Here is a 24,042-nt window from a genome sequence, read left to right as displayed (position 1 = left end):
TGCTGACTATATTTCTTTTCTTTATACCTTCTCTTTCTATTCCCACCTATTGATTTCATCTCATAGAACTCTGTGAAGGTCATATTACAAATGGGAATGCTCAAGGCATTGTATTCATCATGAGTATATCCATTTCATTTACCTGATCAGGTTTCTTTTCTTCTTTGCTAGCTGTTCCTTCGTTTTGCAAGAACTTGGCCCTGAAAGACCTAGTGTTAATTGAAGCTCTCTCACCACAACCAGATGTCTTTTCTCCTTTAAAATGCTCCCTTCAGTCCTATTTTGTGTAGGCCTATTTGGAATGACTGTTCCTAGACTCAATCTTAACTAACACAAGACCAGATGAATCAATTATTTGTATTTACAAATTCCTGATCTCATTAAATTGGCACTATCTGCATCCCAAATATGTCAATTTCACTCCCACTCAATTGTAGTTTGGGCGACTTGTATTAGCTCGTTTGACAGGCCATATCTGGTTTAGTTTGGTCTACTCGTCTCTCTGTTGTGCCAATTTGCATAGACAGATTCCAGACTTTGCTACGTTGGAGACACTCGCAAAGTAAATCGATAAATCTTCAGTTGTGAATGAAATCTTAATTTCCTGAGTGCCCAGAATGATCCTTGCAAATGATACGGCTTAGGTGATGCAAGCTGACTAGCGTAAATTTAGTGTAATGTCCCCGTTTGTAAGCTCTTAAGATCTAAAACTGATTTTCTTATAATTTCAATTGCAGGAGACTTCTATTAAAACTTAATACTCTAAATGAGGCTTGCTCCTGATTATAGTTTCTTTTAAATTATGTGTCCAATCCAATAGGGCCGCTGCTCAACTTGACTGATCCAAAAATGGATATGAAAATAGAAATAAGGATAATGATCCATGATGATTACTCTCTCCTTCCCATCCTTAATAAATATCATTCTTATGAATGAGACGTATCTTCGTGAGAGGTAGTGTCCCGTCCTTGCTAAATCGCATCATTTGATACAACAAATATGTCTTTTCTTAATCGCTGGGGTTAAGGAAAACAATCCGTTGTTTTTAAGACTTGTATAATGTCACTTTTATCTAGGCTTGATTGCTGTACTTAAGACATGTCCGCAGGTCTAGGATCATAATCGTTACCTTTATTAAAGTGTTTGCCTTTACCGTTCAATACCCTTTTGTAAACAATTTGTATTCCTTATATGGATCACTGTATATCGTCCTTTATCATCCATGCGAGCTAAAATATGCCGGCCAGCCTGAGACGTATACGTTCTTTATGTACTCATTTTGGTTTTCTTTCTTAATACGCTGCCTTGAGAAACAAACATTATCAATTCACAGACATGTTATGTTGTCTTGCCATTCGCGACATATTATTCACAATCTTTAATCACTCCTTCTTTAGGATACCGCTGCCCTTAGTTATTTAGAAGTTTATGACCTATGTAAATTCTCTTGAGTGTCGTTACTTGGTATTAATTGATCGTACGCAATCGCTGTTATTCTTGATGGTTGTTGATCTCAATTGCTACCCCATCATATGTGGCTTACACAAACTACACTTTTGGCAACGATTGTCGAGGTTGGTTATTAATATCAAAATGCAATGATGTCTGATGCTGGTAGATTAAATTTCTGGTCCATACTGAACAACTTTGTCCTTTTTAGAGACTTCTCAGAACTGAAGGATCATGTGAAACATTAACGGTGTAACGTCAAGGATGGGGACATTACATCTAGAATTGAACGTAATAATGGAAAACTGTAAACGGAACTTGGTAAGGGCTATGTCTTACCAGCTCACAACACCCAGGTTTGCGTCTTAGTGTGGTTTGCTTTCGTTTAATGAAGCTTCCAACAAATTGATTTGATGCCATCTCCAGCTACAACGAGCTATATATATGCAAGTCTTGGCTGGTTAAGAATTGAGTCAATTAACCACTTAGAACAACCATGTCGGTCTTAGGGTTGACTTGTTTATTTATTAAAAAAAAAAAAATTATTAGAGAAAACAGGGTGGCCTTATGGCCGACTTATTTATCTATTTAAAAAAAACATTTAATTGGCCCCAAAATGATCACATTAAAATTTTCAATAATTGCATTTATTAAAATTTAAATTAATAATGCTGGGCCGACTATTAGAAATTGGGATCATCACATGCAGAATCAAGAAAATACTAGAACGTCACAAAGTGGGAAAGCTCATATAGAAATCACCACCCATTAAGTTCTATTCTAAGACCATTAAAAAGCTCATATACAAATCACTGCCCATTAAGTTCTATTCTAAGACCATTAAAAACTACGTTCTTACAAATGGGAGAAAGTGTGGAGCCATCAACTTCTTCTATGGAGTTGGACATATTATTTGGAGAACATCAAGGAAAGACCAATGATTTCAAGGCAGCTTTAACATTTGATAGGTAAAGGCATGCAAAGAAGTCAAGGAAATATTAAAGGTGACAGTAGAAAGGAGTCAAAGCTTAAAATAAACAAATTAATTATACTAACATTTGATATCATAAGCAATCTATTTGCTAGGGCTTGGTTATAGAATTTGTAAATATATCTTACACTCAAGACCATGATGGAAGAAGATGCAATTCAGTTTTCTACCTTGCTCGTGGAAGGAATAGCATATGATTGGTGGCATGATGGCCTTATCACACAAGGGCATTGCCTTGTGTAGAATTTTGAAGATTTCAACAACAGGTTGTTAGATACATTTGATCAGAAGGATGAGGAAGAATATTTTAGAGAGCTAGCCTAAACAAAATAACAAATGTCAGTGACTGAGTATGTACAGGAGTTTCAAAGAGCTGAAGTCATGGTACGGGGTATTTCGTAGAGGAGGATCACTTTCCTTTTGGTTGAGGGCTTGTTTGAGCCTCGCAGGGGCCTAGTTAAGGCCTTTGCACCACCTTCATTCTAGGAGCTATTAGGAGAGCCTTGACACTAGAGACCTTTGTGTTGAGTAATATTACATCAAATTCAAAACTGCCTATGATTTGATTCTAGAAGGGAAACCTTCAAAGACTTGGATTGCCTTGACAGCTACAAATGACTACATAGCAGTTATTTACAATGAAGAAGGTGAATGACATTACCAGAAACTGATTCAAGAGGAAGAAGCTATGTTTCGCTTATAGAGAACCATGGGGACTCAATCACAGATGACTTGGCAAGGGCCTAGTACATTACATAGAGGTGGTGTTTGATGAAGAGAATGAGCCTAAAGAACTAGAGCCACAACCATCCATGAAGGAGCAAGCCATACAAGATAGAAGTTACATGAAAGATAGCAGTGACACTTATGTAGCTCTTTTAGGAGCACCATGGTACCACCCATTGAGAGTTTGTGTTGTATTATTTGAGGCTCAAGCAATACATTACTGTTTTGATAAATAGTGTGGCCACCCACAATTTCATGAATGAGAAATTGGTGAGTAATGGGATGGAAAGCAAAGGATTAATTTGGAGTTCAGTGTCATTGTTGCAATGGATTCATAAAGATCATGTGACAACTTAAAATAAGTTATAACCCTTGGTGAGTATGAGGCATGTGATGATATTATGTTGTGGGGTTGGGGAAAAGATTGGGAGGGCAATGGTTGCATCTCTTGGGGAATTCTCTCAAAACTATCAATCCATGGAGTTCAAGTATAAATATCAAGAAAAAGATGTCACTCATAGAAGCATGCTTGAGGGGTAACCACAAGTGATGATGGCTAAAATTTTGTAAGTAATAAAATCAGAAAATTAGAGTTTAGCGGTATGAGTATGACCATCGCTAATCAGCATTCTGGTGGAAATCATAATGATAAAATGATTGAATTCATTAACAAAATTGACTGAAATCATTGACAAATGACAGTTCACTGACAAAATTGACTGTCACAATGCTAAAGGTCAACAAAGAATACATTCCTTATTACTTCTGTACATTACCACTCCTGAACCTGCAACTTCCCTTCTCTCTCCATATCAATTCTTTCTCAACAGAAAAAAGCGCTACTGCAACTGCTGCTGTGCCACCCTGAAAAGTGATTCAAATTCTCCCAGCAGCCAGGAGGGCACAGCTGCCCACTAGCAACCACTGCCGTAAAAAATGAATATGGAGGTGGTGCTGGGTGGGAAGCCTGCTGCCTCATTATTTACCAATTAAATATCTGTTGTTGCCACCACAAAAAGCATAAGAAAACTTACCAGCAATTGTCACCATCCATACAACCCAACAAAAGGAGAACAATTAGACTTTCAGAGAAATTTTCTATTGACATGCAGGGTAAAACTCAAACCAGATGCTCCTACATCACTATTCTAGGAATGTAATCAGTCTATGGGAGCACTGTGATTCGGGCCCTCTCTTGTGCCATGAATTGAGCATTTCACTGTTAGAAGGCTCTCTGTTTTCACTGTTATATTTTGCATTAGTGTTCTGTAGCTGTTTTGAGGACGAAATCCCTGTGGCTCCCTTCAGCAGTCTCATCTAGGGGCTGGAATTATGTGTAAGATACTCTTTTTTCATTTTCGGCAAGTGTTTGGTGGTCTGTCACAATTGTACATTGTACACACTGAATCAGTCTTGGATAATTGTTTGCAGGTCACCGCATGTGTTGGAGGTTTGGTGTGATAGCATGCTGTTATCTATCTGTGTGATCTAGTTTTATGTTTTCATAAAAATATGATAATTCACGGCAGTTGTTTATAGATTCAGCTGTAATAAGTTATACGACTTTTTTTGAGGTTATTACATCATCAATGCATGACAAAATGTTTACAGTTTTCAATATGTAAAATGATGAGTTATGTTGGTGTCTTGTGCTGAGCATTTACAGATATTTAGCCTCAAATTTGTCTCTTTTAACCTCTTTAGTATGGAATAACCATCATTATTTTTTATATTTTTCTGCTGTTTGAGATAGGTAATAAGTCATTTGCACTTAGCTATGTTTATTTCCTTTCCAAAGTTTTAATAATAGTTTTGTGATTTCCAGGCTGGTATGCAAAGGAAAGAACTTGGGAAGATGCTTTTGAAGTATCCGTGGCTATTGAGTAAATGCATTCAAGATAATATCAGTGATGTTATATCATTTTTCATTGCAGCGAAGGTAATATTCTAGATGTTGTAACATCATATTAACCTTTTAGATGGACATAAACATGATTGTTTACAATGTTGTCTACTCGTTTTAATTCATGGATGTATCAATTTCTGCCAGCCACTCAGCATTTTCATCTGATTTAGATGGTATTCAATAATATTGTTTTGGTGATGGTTGCTGGCATGTTTAGTTCTGTTGGGGTTTTATCTCAAGAACTTTTATCTTTCTATTCAGAGATTAATGAAAGATGGCCTTATCATAAATCAGATCAGCCAATGATAAACTATCTTACATTTGACCTTATAATTGCCATAAATGGTACGGTTGTGACGTTTTCACATCGCCCCATTGCAAATGGGCCCCCCATTTTTTGCTTAGGTTAGGTCTTTCAGTTTTCTTAGCTTGGCAATAGTTTCTTTAGTCGTTAACCTTTGCTAGTGAGTAGGAGATGTCAGGTTGAGGTCACATTGCAAAATTGCTAGAGGTTGTAAGAAGTTGTCAATAATGTCAATATGTTGCAACAATTGTTAAGGTTGTCAGGAATGAGTTAAGGTGAACAAATTAGTAAATTTCCTTCTAGGGTTTCATTTTTTTTTACCTTTGGAGAATAATGATTTTGAAGGAAATAAAATCTTCCTTGTAATGAGGTCCCTCTCTTGTGCATTTCCATTTTCATCTTTAGGAGAGAGCAAAATTCAAAGCAATAGACTTGGACAATTTATCCACAAATGTGGAAGGGGTGGTGCGAATTCACCTCCATAAACAAGGAAAATTTAAATTCTCTTGAACGATTTCTGGAATTAAAATTAAGACTTCATCTTGAGCCCTTTAAATATTAGCAATTTTAAGGGGCAATTTTGGGAAGCTAAGTTTGGATGGAGATATTGAAATCCTTGATTAAGCGGCTCAACAAAGAGGGTGTAAAATCAACCTCCATAAACATGGTTGTCTGCATTTACCTCGCCAAACAAGAAAGTCAATCAACTTCAAGAGAGCGAGAAATATCAAGTCAAGGAAGTCAATCAACCCTCAAGATCAAAGGAGGAAAATTTAAGTTCAAAAAGTGTGGAAGAAGATGCAAATCAAGTGTCACTTTCTATGAAGGAAGGTGCGAATTTACTCTTCAAAACATGGAAGATTTTTCAAGGAACAAACAACAGGAAGTGATTTGCCAACCTCAACAAAATGGAACCCCTTCTTAGAGCACACGATTTCGCACAACTATTTAAAGTGTAATCGCTCAAGGAGGAAGTCAACTTATCAAGGCAAGAAAGGGGTGTGGATCAAGCTCCCTAAACAAGGAAGTTAAAATTGAATTCTAAAAGCATGGGAATCACTTAGTGCGAATTAAAGCTTCTAAAACATGGAAGGGATGCACAACAACCTAGGGAAATGAGGAAAACAAAATCAATTTACCAAAGAAGAAAATTGCCTCGTGCAAAATTAACCTTCCAAAATATGGAAGTAGGGTGCAAATCAACCTCCACAAACGTGGAAGACGAGTGGAAAAAAAAATTGCTTAGGAAAAATATTCGCCTAAGTTTAACCTCCTAAAACGTGGAAGGGGTGTGTAACAAGCTAGATAAACAAGGAAGCGAAGTCAACCTTCTATACAATTTCAACCTCCTAAAACGAGAAGGGGGGGTGCACATCAGCTAAACGTGGAAGGCGATTACAAATTACCCCTCCTCACTTAAGAATCGAATTGCAAGAGGTGGAAGATTAACCTTAGTAAACATGGAAGATGATGCAAGTTAACTTCCACAAACAAGGAAGGAGGGATGTGAGTTAGCTGTTGGAAATAAGGAATTTGAATTTGCCTTCCCTAAAAATCGAAGAAGTGAAAACAAGATGCAAATTAACCTCAGCAAATGTGGAAGGTCTTGCAAATTAACCCACATAAATAAGGAAGGCGATTTTATTGCAAAACATTGAAAGCAACATTAAGCAATGCCAACTTGGAAGATCAAAGTGATGCAAACCCCAATTACTAATTAAAAAATGTTTTATCAAAGCAAAGTCGGCTGGAAAAGATTCAAGTGATGCAAATTTAATAGACAAATAAAACCTTTTTTTAGCCAAGTTGACTTTACTGGGAGTGAAGAGGTGTGACTCCCAAATTGGAAGCCTATAAGATTGGGAGTTGAAGGCGCATTACTTCCAATCAAAATTCAAACTTGCTCTTCCTACTTCGCATCAAACAAACTCAGCAAAATCGCTTCAAAGGTGATTAATTCAAGTTTGATCCAAGGGAATATAAGAAAATTTGCATAAGGGGAAAACAAATCGCCCAGCCAGCCAGCCACATCAGATTTTCAATTTAAGGTCAAATTGACAAGGCCGAGTTAGTGTGAATTCTGGACGGATTTTCACCCATTCTTAGAGTCCTGGTTTGATGCAATCAGACCTAAGGGAAATATGAAAGGGTAGACCTGAGTCAACATGAGAGGATCAGACCTGATTTCAACAATAAGTTCCATTAGTCGATGATTATTTCCAGATTTGAGTGGTTTATTTTTTGAAGGCATAATAAGTAATGTTTTAAGGATGTGAAGGGTTATTTTACTTGCATGTTTCTTGATTTGTTGTCTTTCAGGTTATAAAACAAGGATGGAAGGCTCTACCAGGAGGTAGAATGTTCAAGGATGGGAAGACTTAAGAAGGATAAATCAGGCCAGGAATCATACATTTCCACATTTAAGCATGCATTTGCAGTCCTAAAGTTATGATATAAGGATTGAAGGCTAGGAAAGATGAGCATTCAAGGAAGTTGAGGGATCAATCACATGAAGGAGTTGAAGTTTCACATCCAAGGCATGGAAAGAAGAATTTCACAACAAAAAAAGAATTGCGTTCAAGTTCAAGGAAGCGGATGATAAGTTACTATACAAGGAAAGGAAAGCATTCACACTTCAAAAAAGGAATACAAGGTCATCAAAGAATTTCAAGATCAAAGAAGGTTAAGGAAGGAAATACTTCAAGATTCGAAGGTTGAGATTAGGAATGCATCACAAGGAGGAAAATTTCCAAGTTAGAGTAAAGAAGAGCGAACATGATCAAGGAATGGAGATAGTTTCAGATAAGCAAGCTGACGTGGGATCCTGGTCATCATTTGACCTATCAAATTGTGCCACATTAATATCTCCATATATAATGAACCTGATGGATCCCATGAAGACACAAAGTTCTAGATACCTAATCTCATCTTGTATTGGTTCACATTCAATGTAATACACATCTTTAATTCATTGTAATGATCTTATTGGCCAGAAGGAAGTTTGTTGTAGAAAAACCTAATTAGGGTTTCATTTTGTAATCTTGGCCATTGATCTCAAATTGATCTGAGCCATTGAATTGTATTGAGAGCACTATAAAAGGCTCAATCCTTGCATTTGTAAAGGTTAATAGTTGTTGGATAATAATTAGAGTAGAGTAGGAGGAAGAAGAAATTGTTGCCAAGACGTGTGGAAATAAATACTCGATTTCATTGAAGTTATGGTGAATTTTTGTGTTGTTTCTACATTTGCATGGTTTCCAGTTACTTCTCAAAGATTTAAGTTCATTGATTATGGTGGATGCTTATGAAGATATTGTGATGAATTCATTGGTTCATACTATTTTGTAGTTTGGTGATTGTAAGCTACAGTGTAAAGTTAGCTTGAATTACGTTATTGTGCTAAGTTCGTGTGGATACTTGTTCAAGTTGGGCCAGCATTGGGTATTTGAGTGATGTATTTGCAATGTGAAAATCTTCCACTTCCTTGGAAGATTGCATCGGTCTTGTGTAGTTGTTGTTATCACAATGAAGCAAGGCTTGATTTCAGGGAATTTGTCTATCCAAGTAACATCTATCATCATCATTGATCTTAGGAGTAACATAGACTTTCTAAACTCTTATCCTTTTTACCCTTTTTTTTCAAGTCAATTAGATCTTGAGTTCCAACAGAGTTCAAGTATAAACGTAAGTCCCCTTGTGATTCCAGCAAAATCACATCATAATCATTGAGTCTATCCACAATATAAAGTCAAGACGTAACTATTGGAACCTTGGATTCGTCTTTGTTCAAGAGAGGATAGGATGCTTAGTAATGCATAAGATTAAGAAATTCATACCTCAGTGATGAGAAACACATTGAGTGCATCTTGTCAGATGGAAATTTAAAACAAGTTGCACAACAAAAGTTGGCTTCCTGCCCTACCTTATTACAAAAGCCAAGCATGTTTGACTAACCACTTAGGTCTGTTGATGATAGGCATTCTCTAAGAAATTAGAGATTGGAGTTCACGTATCATTTATAGGTCAAAATACATTTGAATGTAAAAACCATGCCTGATGCCATAACAAGTCACACTACATCCTACACACTAGAATAAGGATAAAACTGAACTTGGGAAAACCAGAATCTCCAATATGCATTATTGTAAAACATGTGTTTCACATTCAATTTATGAACAATCAAGCATTTGAAGCAATTAAGGCCAGACTTTGCTTCTACATTTGCACTTGTAATCCCTGACATAACCAACCTTTTGAAATCAAGACCAAGGCATTGAATTTTGCAATTGTTGTACTTGCCAAGCATGGAGATCTAGTTGCATTTAATTTGGAAAGACCAAGTACCATTGTGCTAAGGTACTCTACCTATCAGAAGGATCTCAATGAATTTATTCAATGTGTGAAGCAATGATGACATTACCTTGTTGGTTTCTTTAAAGTAAGCTAGAGTATGCAAATCACATGCAGTGGATGAGATACGTACTATAACATCTAGTGATAAAAAACAAGAAGAGGAATGATAACAAGATTTCTGATTGCTTGATCTGATTTAGAGTCACCTTGCTGCTTGTTGTACTGAATATTTGATGCCATGACGTTGTGGATTGAGTTTCACTCTAATTCATAGTTCCAAATTTAACTTACAATGCCATTTGTCAAGGGCACCTGATTGAAGACTTATATACATAGGACTTCACAAGTTTGGAGACGTTTACATTCCTTTAGGCACAGATCTTAATAGGATCGTTTAGAGGTGTACTACTTTAAATGTGTGTTTCATTTTGGACTCACCAAAGCATTGGAAGCACTTCAACAACACTTCATTTTGTCATGTATGCATGAAGACATTGAGGCTCACATCGTCTTTTATTTCTTGTTGTATAGCCAAACCAATCCATCACAAATTTGGTCTTGTCTTTTTGTATACAATTATGTCGGTCACACATGCAAAGACATTGAGAATCATATATCTTTTGTTCTTTGTAACAGCCAATTCAAACAGCTGGAAATTGGCCACGAGTTTTTTATTTGGTATGTTGATGATTAAACATTAGCACAATTTCGCATTCATCGTTGTTGATCGTTTCTCAAGGTTGGCAATTGTGATAGCATGCAAGAAGACAACTGACACACTTGAGACAAATGGCTTCTTTTTCTAACATGCTTGGATATACTTTGGGATCTCTCTCTCCATTGTATTTGAACAAGCTCCTAGGTTTGTTAGTCACTTCTAACAAGCTTAATAGGAAATTCTAGACATATATCTGGACAGGTAAACAACATTCCATCCTCAAATTGATGAACAAATTGAAGTTTTCAATCACACATTTATCCAATTGCTGCAAATGTAGAATAATGCTCATTCCTGCTCTAGGGATGATGTCTTAGGATACATTCAACATGCCTAGAATAGATCTATTCATAGTTCTATAGAGTATAGTCCATTCTAGACTGGTTATGGGTTCCAATTTGCAGCAACTCCTGACATTGTTTTTTCACAACACTCTAGTTCCAAACATTAGTGTTTAGGCCAAGGAATTGGATGAAACAAGGAAATTTCTACAGCTCTTTTAGAAAGTGCATCACTTGGTTCAATAGATTTTTTACTTGCTAGTAATTCATAAACTAGGGTGGATATGCCATACACGTAGTCACCAACTTACATATATTAATGTAAAAGTCCGTGAAAGGACTCGTAGGAGCCAAGAATCTTTGCAAAACCAAATAAACTTTCCACAAAGGAGATTTGCAATCAAAAAGCTGAGTTGCCAATAATTGAGTCAAATCACAATGAGTACAAGAGCCTTGCTTATATAGGTGTTGACGTGTATTTTATACACTATCAAACACAGAATAAAATACCCAAGGGTACCTTATCCTCTCTTGAATAAAGCCTCCGAATGCTGAAGATGTCGCGAAAAGGTTCAATCGGGATGACTTCAAGGTTCTTGTATGTAGGGTCTCTACATGTGGATAAGCTCTCTGTGGTATGATGTGATTTGTTGGAATCACAAGGGGACTTACACTTGATGAATGAACTTCTGATTTGCTTTGAATATTTGTTGGAACACAGGATTTTACTAGCCTTGACTTGAAAAAAGGAAAAAAGACGAGGGCGAGGAAAGGATCTAATCCTAACACTAAGAATGTAAGAGCAATGAATGATCTTTGATGGAATTCTAAGTAAGTCTTGTTTTGACATCACAGGACCATCTCCACAAGGTTAGTGCGATCTTCGAAGGAAAGCTTTATGATGTTCAAATCATCACTGCAGGCATAGACACCATCAGGTTGATGCATATCAATGAAGAAGCGACAATTGAAGTTAAGCTTAAGCTGAATGATTCCAGTTGACTACACAAGGCAAGTCTGCAATCAACAAACTGCTAGTAGTATGGATATACGAATTTCACCATCAATCAAGCACATTTCTTCCACTCATCTAATAACATGAAATCAAATATGAGAAGTATAGAGACCATGCAAATTGTCGAATCGACCCATAAATTCCACCATTTCTTCAATGAAGTTACAAGTCTCTTACAACAACATCTTGGCAACAATCTTTGCCTTCTCTCTCTACTCTACTCTAATTGCTATTCTATCTATTAGCTAATCACCTTCTAACTACTCTCTATCTATCTTCTATTAACTGCTTCTAACTATATCTTTACAAATGAAATGCCAGGGCTTATATAGTGCCCTCAATACAATTCGATGGCTAAGATCAATTTGAGATCAATGGCCAAGATTCAATAATGAAAACCCTAATTAGGGTTTGTTACAACCATTACATAACATTTAATGCTTGACCAATTATAAAATTGTATTGTTTGGACACATGTCCTCTCTGGAAAATTCCACCAATGGATAGTTGGGGTAGGTACATCGAAGTTTGTGCCACCTTCCATAAGTTAGGTACATTGAATCTGGACACACTGAGGTGGACCATACTGATTGGAAAAGTGATGACTAGGATGCCACCTCGTCTGACACTTGTAACTTGGTAGATATTCAACTTGATGTTGTTGAGAAGCTATCTTTAATTAACTCTTCTGAAATTATCTGCTTCTTCAACGAACCCTTTGCTCCGACTTCTTGTGTCCTTGATGTGCAGGATGATTGATGTACCTCGCCTTGGAATGCTAGATTGGAAGAGGTCACCCTTGATGATGTTAGTCCGAAGAAAGCCATCCTTGTCGATGCTGGATCGAAGAAGGTCGTCCTTGTCGATGCTTGATCTTCTTGGAGGAGACCATCCTTGATCTGGCTTGATTTTCCTTGAGGAGAGTCTTCCAACTTGTAGATCTTTTGAGCTTGGGAGTCGCCATCTTGATACCTACACAACATTTCACGATTAATAATATATCTTGAAGTGTAGAAATTAGGATTCAAAAGGAAGATTTAAGATTTTAATTAGGAAACTTCATGATAAATCTTGAGTTATCATTTCAAAATTCATGAAGTTCAAAATTCAAAATCTCAACATTGGGACTAGGATGATCTCGCCATACCTCCACTTGAGAATTAATTCTAAAAAATGATGCAAAAATAGGGTGAATTTTGGCTAGGCGAAATATAGATCAAAGTCCTTCCTTTAGCAAAATCGCCTCCTTTAATCTTCTCAAGCATCAATTCCACCACCTTTAGTCTTCAACACTTAAGATAATTCGCTCCAAATAGGCTAGCTTTCGCACCTCTTTCCTTGCTCCTCAAATCGCACTTGAAATAATGAATGAATGATTAAAATTGTTCAAAACACCCCTACTATATAGGGCGCTCACCACTTCATCTCTCCATAGGCCGACTTGGCAAAAAAGGCCAAAAAATAAATAAATTTGCAAAAACAAGAGGCCGACCTAATAAAATTATAAAACATGATACCTCAAGCGCCCCATTTTCAATTTTAATTTAATAAAAATTAATTTTAAATGCCTTAATAATAAAAAATCAATTTTTTGAGGCTCAAAATTAATTTATTAAATGCTATGCGCTTTTATTAAATGTCAATTTAATTAATTCTTTTTTTATTTCGAAGTTGATGATTTTGGCATTTCATGCGATTTGGAGGATGTCAACATTGGGATATGGCAAAAATAAAGAATGCACATGTTAAGCGCTCTGGTCCCTTGGAGAGGGACAGGAGCACTTTTTCATTTTTAGGCTAGGATTCTCAATTTTTTAAAGTCAAACCTTTGTTCAGCATGTTTTAGAAGATCCTTCCCATCTCATACAACTTTGCCTTAGCATAATCTCGGAGGGAATTTGTTGTTTTCATAAAAAGCGCTCTGGTCCTTCAGTGAGGGACGGGAGCACTTTTGAGTCCATTGCATGAATTCTTGATCACATTAATCTTCAATTTACCCTCAAGGCGTAGAATATCACATTTCACTCCATCTTGAGCCTTGGTAATAAAAATATCCTTTCAAAATGCAAGGTAAATGGTCATATTTGGAAAAAGCGCTTTGGTCCTTCAGTGAGGGACGGGAGCACTTTTGCCAGTTGTCGTCAAAATTTGCAACTCTCGCATCTCAATTCCACTTCAAGGCATTTTAAACACTTTTTCAAACTTGCGCCTTGGCCTCAATTTGTCCAAAATTGGTGAGAAAGGCTAGATAACATGTTAAGTGCTCTGGTCCCTTGGTGAGGGACAGGAGCACTTTTGCAACTTCAGGCTTATCTGTCCTTTGCTAGCCTTCCAAATTATCTTCAATGGGCTAATCATGTCCTCTTCCATTCATTTCGATCACAAACTTGCCTTGTCCTTGCAGGAAATTTACACTTTTTTGGAAAATCGCTCTGGTCCCTTGGAGAGGGACGGGAGCACTTTTTGCATCTTGGCATACTTCTTTGTTCTTTAAACCTCTCAATTGCGTCCAAGGCATAAAACATCATTCGTCCTTCCTATCCAAGTCAAGTTTTGCCATAAAATATCAAACAAAGAAGAGAAACTTGAAAAAGTGGCATGGTCCTTCAGTGAGGGACGGGAGCACTTTTTGTCATTTGGGTTGATTTACTCCTTTGTGAACTGCTTAAATTATATTCAATGGACAAAACATGCTTCCCTAAACTTCTTCAAACCATAAAATCACTTTAATCTTGCAAAGGCAGTGCAAATTTGAAATTCAGTGCTCCGGTCCTTCAGTGAGGGACAGGAGCACTTTTTGCCCTCTAAGCCAAATTGTCTCACTTTTCGTCTCGAAATTCCTTTGCTAGGGAAGATTTCATCTTACTTCACGCTACGAATAGAAGTTAATGTCCAATAAAGGTCTAAAATTGTGCATATAAAGAAAAGCGCTCTGGTCCTTCAGTGAGGGACGGGAGCACTTTTTACCTTCTAGGCAAAAACTTCATCATTTTATTGTTTTTGATCAAGTCTGGATGCTTTGTCATGTTCATTTCGTCCTTCACCATGCCTTTGATGTTTCAATTTGACCAAACAAGGCTAGGAATGGCTCAAATAAGTCTTTTCGCCCTGGTCCCTTGGAGAGGGACAGGAGCGCTTTTGCCTTGGTCCTCCTGAGAGGGACAGAAGCGCTATGCGCTCTGGATCCTCAGTGAAGGACAGGAGCGAAATTTGACTTTCGAACTCTCCGACAGGATAATTTTTATGGAATATAACATTTAAGTATAAGTGACATTTTCTTATACTTTAAGTTATATTCCATATATACTTTCAGGATGTTTGAGAGTGGTTTCAAACCTCCAGGAGTTATATTGCAAAATCTAGTTTTTTGAGGTTTTTCAATTTCCAGACTCAGTCAAATTTCAGGGTCAGGACATTCTGGACTTAGTCAAATTTCAGGATCAGGACATTCCAGACTTAGCCAATTCTCAGGATCAGGACTTCACTCAAGCAAGACCTGCTATCCATGATCTCCTCGACAACACTCAAAAATGCAAAGGCCAATTGACAAAACCCTAAAAGACCTAGAAAACAAACCCTAAAAAGCAAAAAACATGGGTCCCCATTTGCAATGGGGCGATGTGTGAAAACGTCACAACAATAGGCAAGGGTGAAATGTAAGATTATGACAAGTGTCTTAATATTATGACTTGAGGCACAAAAGGTAAATGCCTTAAATAACTAGAAACATCGAGAAGGATTACTATGAAGATGGAGAAGAACATTCAAGGAGATGATGTGATTTGAGAATATGAACCATCACAATCAGTCAAAAGATCGGATAATGTTGAGTATCAAGAGATATTGCTAGAGATTCAAGGACTTCTTTGTGACGAAGGATGAAAGTTTACAACAAAAGCAAATTGAGGTGGCACCTACTCATCTTCAACCAATCAAATAATGACAAGTCATAATGTCCAGATTCATTGAACTTGATTCATCAACAAGTGGGTGCATTGAATGAAGTGTCATTATCTACTCCTTGTAAATTGTGCCCTTGAGGCTATATCATTTTTTGATTGGTCCTTTTCCTTAAAAGGATATGTATTAAAAGCTTATAATTTTCTCATTGGAGGATATTAAATATAACTACCTCGACTTAGGGTGTCATTGAATTATCTTGGTTGTTGATTTAGAATCAATTTGGGCCCTTCATTTGTTATCAAGAAGTCTATAAAACAGCTTGCTCTATTTATTTGTAAAGTAAGAGAGAGCAATAGTTAGAAGCGAGTAGTAGTAGTAGTAGGAGGAGGAGATCAAAGATTGTTGCCAAGACTATGTCGGAATAAATACATAATTTTCATTGAAGTTATGGTGGACCTTTGTGTGTTATTTAAACATTTTGGATGGTTTCAACTTCTCAAATTTTAGTTGAAGTTCATTGATTGTAATGGAGAAATTTGATGATATTTGATGGAATTTTGATTCATGCCATTTGTAATTTGTTTATTGCAAATTGTAGTGTATGGTTAGTCTGAACCTAATTTAGCACTAGTTTGATTGAGAATATTCATTTGGATTGCACCAGTATTGGGTATTTGTATGAATGTTTGCAATATGAAAATCCTTCGTTACCTTTGGAGATTGCATTAGTTTTGTGTAGTTGTTTCGTCATGGCAAAGAAAGGTTTGATTTTAGGAATCCGTCTATCAAAGCACTATCCATCATCATCATTATCCTTAAGTTTAGATTTCTCTAACCCTTATCATTTTTTTCTTTTTTATGAAGTTCAAGTCAGTTAAGTATTCCAGTACCAGCAAAGCATAAGTCCTTTTTTGTAAACAGCAAAATCACATCATTCATTGAGTCCATCCATTGTAAAGTCACATTGTTCGCATTGTAAATCTTGGGGTTGCCTTATTTGATCACATCGTGTAGCATTTGAGGTTTCCTTGTTCAAGAGAGGATAGAATACTTGGTATTTTATTTTGTGTTGGCGAGTGTCATAAAACATGCATCAACAAAATTGGCACTAGGAGGGCTTGAACACTGGATTTTGGAATTACAGTTTGCTTCCAAGCCAATGCATAATAAGAAAGCAAGATCATCAAGTGGACAAGCTATTTCAAGTTTTTGTTTTTTAAAATCCACCCTCTTCTATGCACATAGCCATATTTGCAAAAGGAAGGAGGCATGTTCATTGTTTAGTCCTAAAGGTATAGTGGTGTATAATCAATAACCCAGCAGTACTTGCATATACTAAGCATTCATAGAACAAAGTAATTGTACATCATAACACGAATGATAGATGATAATAATCAGACCAGAAAGTTATATCTTTATTCCAATGTCTCCAATGGTTCATACATACTCCCCTGTCGAGGTTCCAACCAAACACTATATAGACCTGACGGTTGGCCAAGTTGCCAACCGTCACCAACTCCCAACTACCCGACGGGAACCTCTCGGCAATAGCAAAACATAAACACACATAATACACTTATAATTATTATTCGTACTAACATACGTTTTTACCCCTAACATTATCCCCCCCAAAAAACGTAGTCGTCTTCCAGACAACTCAGACAAGCGAAACTGAAATAAAACATGGCTAAGATTGAGAAGAGGGAGGAGGCGTCCTTGTAGTGGTAGTAGACTGAGGTCGCTGCCCGGCTTGAGTTTTCAGATTCTTTTCTGCCATTAACTGCCGTTCCTGTGCTTTCTTTACCATGTGAACAGCTTCCATTAGCTTTCCATCTTTTTGCTCCAGCTGTGAAGTGAGCGTCGCCACTTGGGCTGCCAATGCCTGTGCCTCCTCGTGCTGCATGCTGTAGCGGGCCTCATATGTAGTCATCTTCATTTCCATCTCCTTCCTCAAGCTCTTTTCAATTGTGGCCAACTCCGTCTGCTTCTTGCTCTCTTTTTCCAGGGTTACTATGTAGATCTGTTGGGCCTCTTTCTCCACTTCATGTTGCCGCATCTATAAGTACACCTCGCGAAAAGTTCCCTCCATACTGCGGAAAGTGGTGCCTAAGGTACCTGAGCCTCCTATCACGCACCTGTGGGTCCAGTTCTGAATCATCTCAGGTGTACTATTATCCGGCCATCCCTGCTGCTCGAGGTGCTGCGTGAACTCATCTCTGCACCCTTGTGCCATAAAATGACACAGCTGTGTAGCGTCGGCTGAATTACCAACCTCCATCTGTCCAGTCAGCTGAGCCATGTTGCGTGCAACATCCGAGAGTCCTTGTAGCTCCGTCAGGAATCGTCTGAGTGAGCCTGCTGGGTCACTCAGATCAGGTAGTGTGATATGGAGTCCAGTGAAAGTCCGCTCCAGACCACTGCTCTGCTCGTCCTTTCCTTGTTGCGTCTGATCAGTGAGTCTCTCCTCATCTGAGATAGCGACCTCGCTATCTGGAGTCACGTCGGGCCTGATAGCCATGTTATGTGGTGTGGGGGAGGGGGGCAGGTGTGGGGCAAGTGCGAACTGTCCTAGCCACCCGTCCAGCGATGCGTCTATATCCTCATCTATCATAGTATCCAGGGTTGCCTCTAAGTTAGCTGATGCCGTACCAGTCTCTGTTGCCCTCGTACCAGTTCCCGCCGTACTAGTTCCTGCTGCCGCTGTGCCGGTCTCTGCTACCATCGTACCAGTTCCTACTTCCGTCGTACCAGTTTCTGCTGCCGCTGTACCAGTTTCTGTTGCGAGTACGGCTAAACTGATCTGTGGCAACGATACTCGTCGTTGTGCCGGCGGCTCCCCTTTGCTAATCTTCTTGAATAGTACCCCCACAGGTCGTACATCTCCTACTGGGCTGGCGACTGCAAGTGCCTCCTGAGGTACCAGGTGTGCCGAGGCTAATTTTGAGGGCGTAAACTTTACCCTCGTGCTCTTCCATTGTGCCCGCAATCCCCCTTGTTGCTCCTCTTCTTCTTCCTGCTGGCATGATTCTGTTTCCTCCTCTTCCTCTACGATGGTGTGTTTCGACAGATGGAACCCTTCATCCCCACTTTCCAGTTCTTCTATTTCTTCCGCTTCCTCGGACCCTTCAGCACTGCTACCCTCTTCCACTTCCACAGATGTGTCTAGCTTCCTCCTCTTCCGTGTGGGCTGCGCTGTGTCGCCAAGGGTGTCTAGGTGAATGTAGTAGTACATAGTGGGTTTATTTGGTTCTACCCGTCCGTGAGGTTAGAACGTCCCCCAACCCTCTGGCGGTACCTGTAGGCGTACTGCATCTAGGAACAAATTGATGGCATGATGGCACATGTAGAATGCTTTGTGTTCTAATCTCAGGAAGTCGTGAATGTGTTCTGCCAGGAGTTGCCCCCAGTTGTACACTTTCCCGCATCTGACCCCGTTCATTAACCCAATCATCCATATGGCGATATCTGAAGCCCGACTGGCCCCTGTCAGGCGGCTTTTAACCAGGTCCATCAACATCCTCCACTCTCCTGGTGCAATAAAACTACGCTTCATTCCTCTGCTATCGACCCAGACGCTCTTCCACTGTTCTTCTGTAGGGTTGTCTCTGCACACCAGGTCTATCAACCATTTTTTCTTTTCTTTGGTAAGGTTTTTGGTTGGTTTGGTAGCAGCTGCTCCTTTATCTGGTATGCCAAACACGCGCCTGAAATCCTCAGGTTTGAATGAAACCCGCACTGTGTGCCCTTGAAACTGGATGACCGAAGCACGCTCGTGAGGGTTATAACCGGATACCATGGTCCGTAGGATTGGCTCGAACTCCTTAATGTTAAATATGGGCATCTGCACAGCGTGGTCGACTTGTGCTTTTTTAAGTGATTCCTTCATCACATGATTTGGAGGGTTTTCCTCCCACCAGGTACGACATTCACTGCCAGTCACACTTTCGAATGCTACATTGGCTGCGGTGAGTTCCTCCGGGTCCTTTGTTGTCTTCGGTCTGCTCCTGGTTTTCCTACTGCTGGCAGGCTCTCTGACAGTCATGGTTGTACTGCAACTGCCTTTCCCCGCTCTTCTGACTAAACCCCTTCCTGCGTCCTTATTATAACTATCTGCCAGATTATCTTGCCAGTTGGTACGACCCATTGTATTACTTTCAGTTTCCTTGCTGTATGGTCCCTTCCTTGTGTTCTGCGCTTCCTCTCTTATACCCTCGTGCCTTGATTGCCCGGTCAAATGCCTGCCGCATGGCCCAGTTGTTGTCGTCGTACTACTTCCTTGTCTGCCATCGTACGGATTTCCCTTGCTTCTGCACGCGTTGGTTTGCGTTGTCCGTACACCGTTTAGTGAAGGTGTGTCCCTGCCTTGTATCGTGTTTGTACGGTCAAGCCGTACGTCGTATGGTGGGTCCCTTTTGTTCTTGCTCCATTTTTTGTACACACCAACACCATGCACTGAATGTCGTACACATACGGTGGAGGAAGGCCGTACGTTGTACAACAATTTTCGTTTGTGCCTCGTGCTGCATACGCCGTACAAGTACATCTTCCCTTTTGCTGTGTTCCAGGTGCCGTACGTCGTACGGTGGTTCCTGTTTAACTCGCCGACGCCTTGAATCCGTACGTCGTACGGTAGAACCTTTGCATGCTGTACGCCGTACGGCTCAACTTGCCTTCCAGACTGTGCACACACTGTACAATGGTTCCTGCCCTCTGTGTCTTGAATCCGTACGTCGTACGGTATAACTTGTTGGGTAATCTGTACACTGTATGGTCCAGCTCCCTGGCTCTCTTGCCTTCCCGACTGCGTAATTTGTACACCATACGGATTGGTAACTCCCTTCGGCTCTCCTTTTGCGTCCGTACCAGCAGTTCTGCTCAATGCTGTCTAGCTCGTGGGTTCTCTTTCCTGCATTGTGCCTAATGGGGTCTCCTGGCAACTTTTATAAGCACTTTTCTTTTTGAGGGTTAGGGTTAGGTAAATGTGTTTTATTAATTTTACATAAAATACTTGCTTTTTCAGTAACGTTACTTTTTCCTTACTACGTTTACTTATACTTGCCTGACATTCCAATTTTTTAATGCCTGCAGATTTGGCCTTCCTTGCTTTTTCCCTGTATTTTCCCTCTTCAGCTTTTAAGATCCCTTGTTTTACGAGTCGTCTTATTTCTTTTGTCTGGCACAGTTTTTTCAATATTAGCTTCCTTGCCTTCAGTTTACCTCGGTACTGCTTGGTCTGCTTGTGCCTTTTGATGTGGACCCCTGGCTGGTCGATCGAGTTTATTGTGTGCAAGAAATTCCCTTGTCTTTTTTGTTTTCTTTTCCCCAGCCTTCGACCCTGCCTTTTCCTCCATTCCTTCCTTGGTACGTCATTCCTCCCCTTGTCCTCCTTCCATTTCTTATTTGGTTCCATGTCTCTCTCCTCATTGCTCCTTCTTATCACTCCTCGTGTATTGTTGGGTGTCCTCACTTTTATTTCTGAGTCGTGCAACCAAGTACACACATGTGGTAATCTTCTGTAGCACTCTTGGGCGCAGTAGGTCCCTACGTACTCCAGATCCCATATTTTGTGCACTAGTGGGGCGGGTCCCACACCCTTGTAGCGGCCATCAATGTATCGGGCCTCGTATTGGTGGTACCATTTTACTTTCTCTCCGTCGATCTCCGGTGGTCCAGTCGGGTTGGAAATCACCCGATATATTGAGTTAGGTCCAGCCTCCATCTCGCCTGCTCCGGACGCGATGACAAGTAGATCCTCTGTCTTCAGTACCATTTTTAAACATGGTCCCAGGGTTGCCCCATATTCTTCCAAGTTGAGTTCGTCCTCGGGGCCTCTTGGCTCCACTTCTGTAAGTGGGTTCCCAGTTTTCCTCCGAGCTTATGCTTCTTCGTCGATGTCATATGCGACGTACCCTTCCCGAGCTCCTTCGTATGGCGCCCGTTTTTTCCAATATCCTGAGACTCGTACCCACACAGCTGGGTCTTCGAAATACGCATTCGTGAGATGTTTGTGAATCCTGGGAACTGCTACACCTTCCACCTTTTTTGGTACGAGTCGTTCTTCTATGGTCGTTAAGGGCTTTGCCCAATCGTCATCCCTCCTGTAGGGTTCCTCTTGTGCTACTGGATCTTCCTGGATCTCCTTGTCTTGACCAATGGTCCAATGTCCTCTCGTGGCATATCCTAGCATGTTAATCCCAATCACAGGTTTAGTTCTTTCCCTGTAGATTTTTTACTTGGAACCGTTCACGGGGTCCCTGATCGGATTATTGTCCAGAGTTGCTAGTTTCACTGATCCGTTACTGCCGACCTCTCTGATTTTATAGGGCCCGAGCCACTGGACCTTGAACTTCCCTGGTTGAAGTTCGTTTCGATCGTTATACTTCAAAACTAACTGTCCCGGTCGGAAGTTGGCTTTCCACAGATGCTGGTCGTGCCAATGCTTCCACTGACGTTGTGCCACCTCAGTCGCCCATTGTGCCATCAGTCTCCGTTCATCCAGCTTTACCAATCCATCCAGCCTTGCATTCATGCTTTCGGTGTCCCCTAATCGATTTTCTACTGCCACCCGAAGGCTTGGCACGGTGTACTCGGCTGGTACCACTGCCTCCTCGCCATACATGAGTTGGAACGGTGTATGCCCGGTAGTGACTTTGTATGTTGTACGGTAGGCCCATAGTACAGCTGGTAGTCTTTCCTCCCAGTCTTCTTGTTCCACCCCACATGACTTGTAAATTATTGATACCAACACTTTGTTGGTTGCCTCTGCCTGTCCATTAGCACGGGGATAGTATGGGTTGGATAGGTTATGGAATATTTTAAATTCCACGGTCATGGTACGGATTACCTGTTTGACGAAGTGCACTCCTCTGTCTCTAGTGATTCGAAGTGGTATCCTGTACCTGGTGACAATCTGTTCGTACAAGAGCCGTGCCGTACTCAAAGCTGTGTTATCGAGCAAGGCCCTAGCTTCTCCCCACTTAGTGAGGTATTCTGTGGCTACCACAATGTACTTGCACCGGTGTAGGCTACTTGGTTTCAAGGGTCCCACAAAGTCCAGACCCCATCGTTCGAATAGTTCTTGCGACTAGGAAGGAAAGAGAGGCATGAAGTCCCTCTTGAGAGGTTTTCCGGCTCGTTGACAGGTGTCACATCCGATCACCCATTCTCGGGCGTTCGTGTGTGGAGTTGGCCACCATAGCCCTGCCAGGAGCACTTTCCTGGTGGTTGCATTTGTTCCCATATGTCCACCTGCCAATCCGTCGTGTGCCTCCTTTAGTACACCGCGAACTTCCTCCTCCATGACACACCTCCTCAAGATTTGGTCGGGGCCCATCTTATATAGAAGTCCATTAATTAGTTGGAAGGTTTTGCTCTTTAGTGCTAATTTCCTTCGTTCCCCTGGAGGCATCTCACTTGGGAATGTGGAATTAGATAGGTACTGCCCTATCTTTTCATACCAGGCTGGTAGTATTGCAATTTGGAACAAGTGTGCATCTAGAAAGTCTTAGTTTACTCCCTTAGCCGGTTCTCCTGATCTGATCCTTGATAGTTGATCTGCAATCACATGGGACTTCCCTGGCCGTACGACAATGGTGAAGGTGAATTCTTGTAAAAGCAGTAGCTACCGACTTACCCTTCCTTGAATGATTGGTTTATTCACTAGGTACATTAGGGCCTGGTGGTCCACATAAAATGTGAATAGTGTGGCCAACAAGTAGTGCCGGAACTTCTGAACTGCATACACCATCCCTAGTGCCTCTCGCTCTGTTGTGCTATAGTTCCTTTCTGCTTTTGAGAAGAGTCGTCTTGCGAAGAAGACGGAATGGTCTAGTCCTTGTGTCCCTACCTTGACGAGGGTAGCACCAATTGCAAAGTTGGAGGCGTCCATGTGCACGTGAAATTCTTTGTTCTAGTCTGGGTATACCAATATCGGTGCACTCCCTAGTCGGTCTTTTAATTCCGTGAAGGTTTCTTCTTGCTCCATACCCCATACAAACGGCTCTCCCTTCCTTGTCAACTTATCTAATGGCCACGACACCTGCGCAAAGCCCTTGATGAACCTTCGGTAGTAGCCTACGTGGCCGAGGAATGATTTCATCCCTGTTACGTTCGTTGGACTTTCCATGTTGACAATTACTCCTATCTGTTTTGGGTCTGTCTTCAATCCTTCCTTACAGACGATGTGGCCCAGGAGTTTCCCTTGTGGTACCATAAATCTGCACTTCTTTGGGTTCAGAGCTAGCCTAGCCTTCTGACATCTCTCCACGCACTCTCCCAAGGCCTTCAAATGAGTGTCCTGATCGCTGAAAATTGACTAGTCATCCAGGAATGCTCTGAAATTTCCTACTGACATCTTGTCAAAAATGTGCAGAATTATTCGCTGGAAGGTCGCGGGC

At 40.3% G+C, this 24,042-nt stretch overlaps 1 protein-coding gene across 11 annotated transcripts in view; it reads left to right on the top strand.

Moving 5' to 3' along the window:
* Positions 1 to 24,042, top strand: part of LOC131038352 (transcription termination factor MTERF2, chloroplastic) — a 154,778-nt gene that overhangs the window by 65,877 nt on the left and 64,859 nt on the right. For all 11 annotated transcript variants that reach the window (XM_057970741.2, XM_057970750.2, XM_057970749.2 and 8 more), the window contains one exon: positions 4,992 to 5,105. In XM_057970741.2, coding sequence (XP_057826724.1) covers positions 4,992 to 5,105 — 114 coding nt within the window. The remainder of the gene's footprint in view (positions 1 to 4,991; positions 5,106 to 24,042) is intronic.

The sequence above is a fragment of the Cryptomeria japonica genome, chromosome 10 (genome assembly GCF_030272615.1).
Source record: "Cryptomeria japonica chromosome 10, Sugi_1.0, whole genome shotgun sequence".
NCBI classification, from domain to species: Eukaryota; Viridiplantae; Streptophyta; class Pinopsida; order Cupressales; family Cupressaceae; genus Cryptomeria; species Cryptomeria japonica.
Note: the sequence above shows the minus strand (reverse complement) of the source record. Positions and strands in the feature narration are given on the sequence as shown.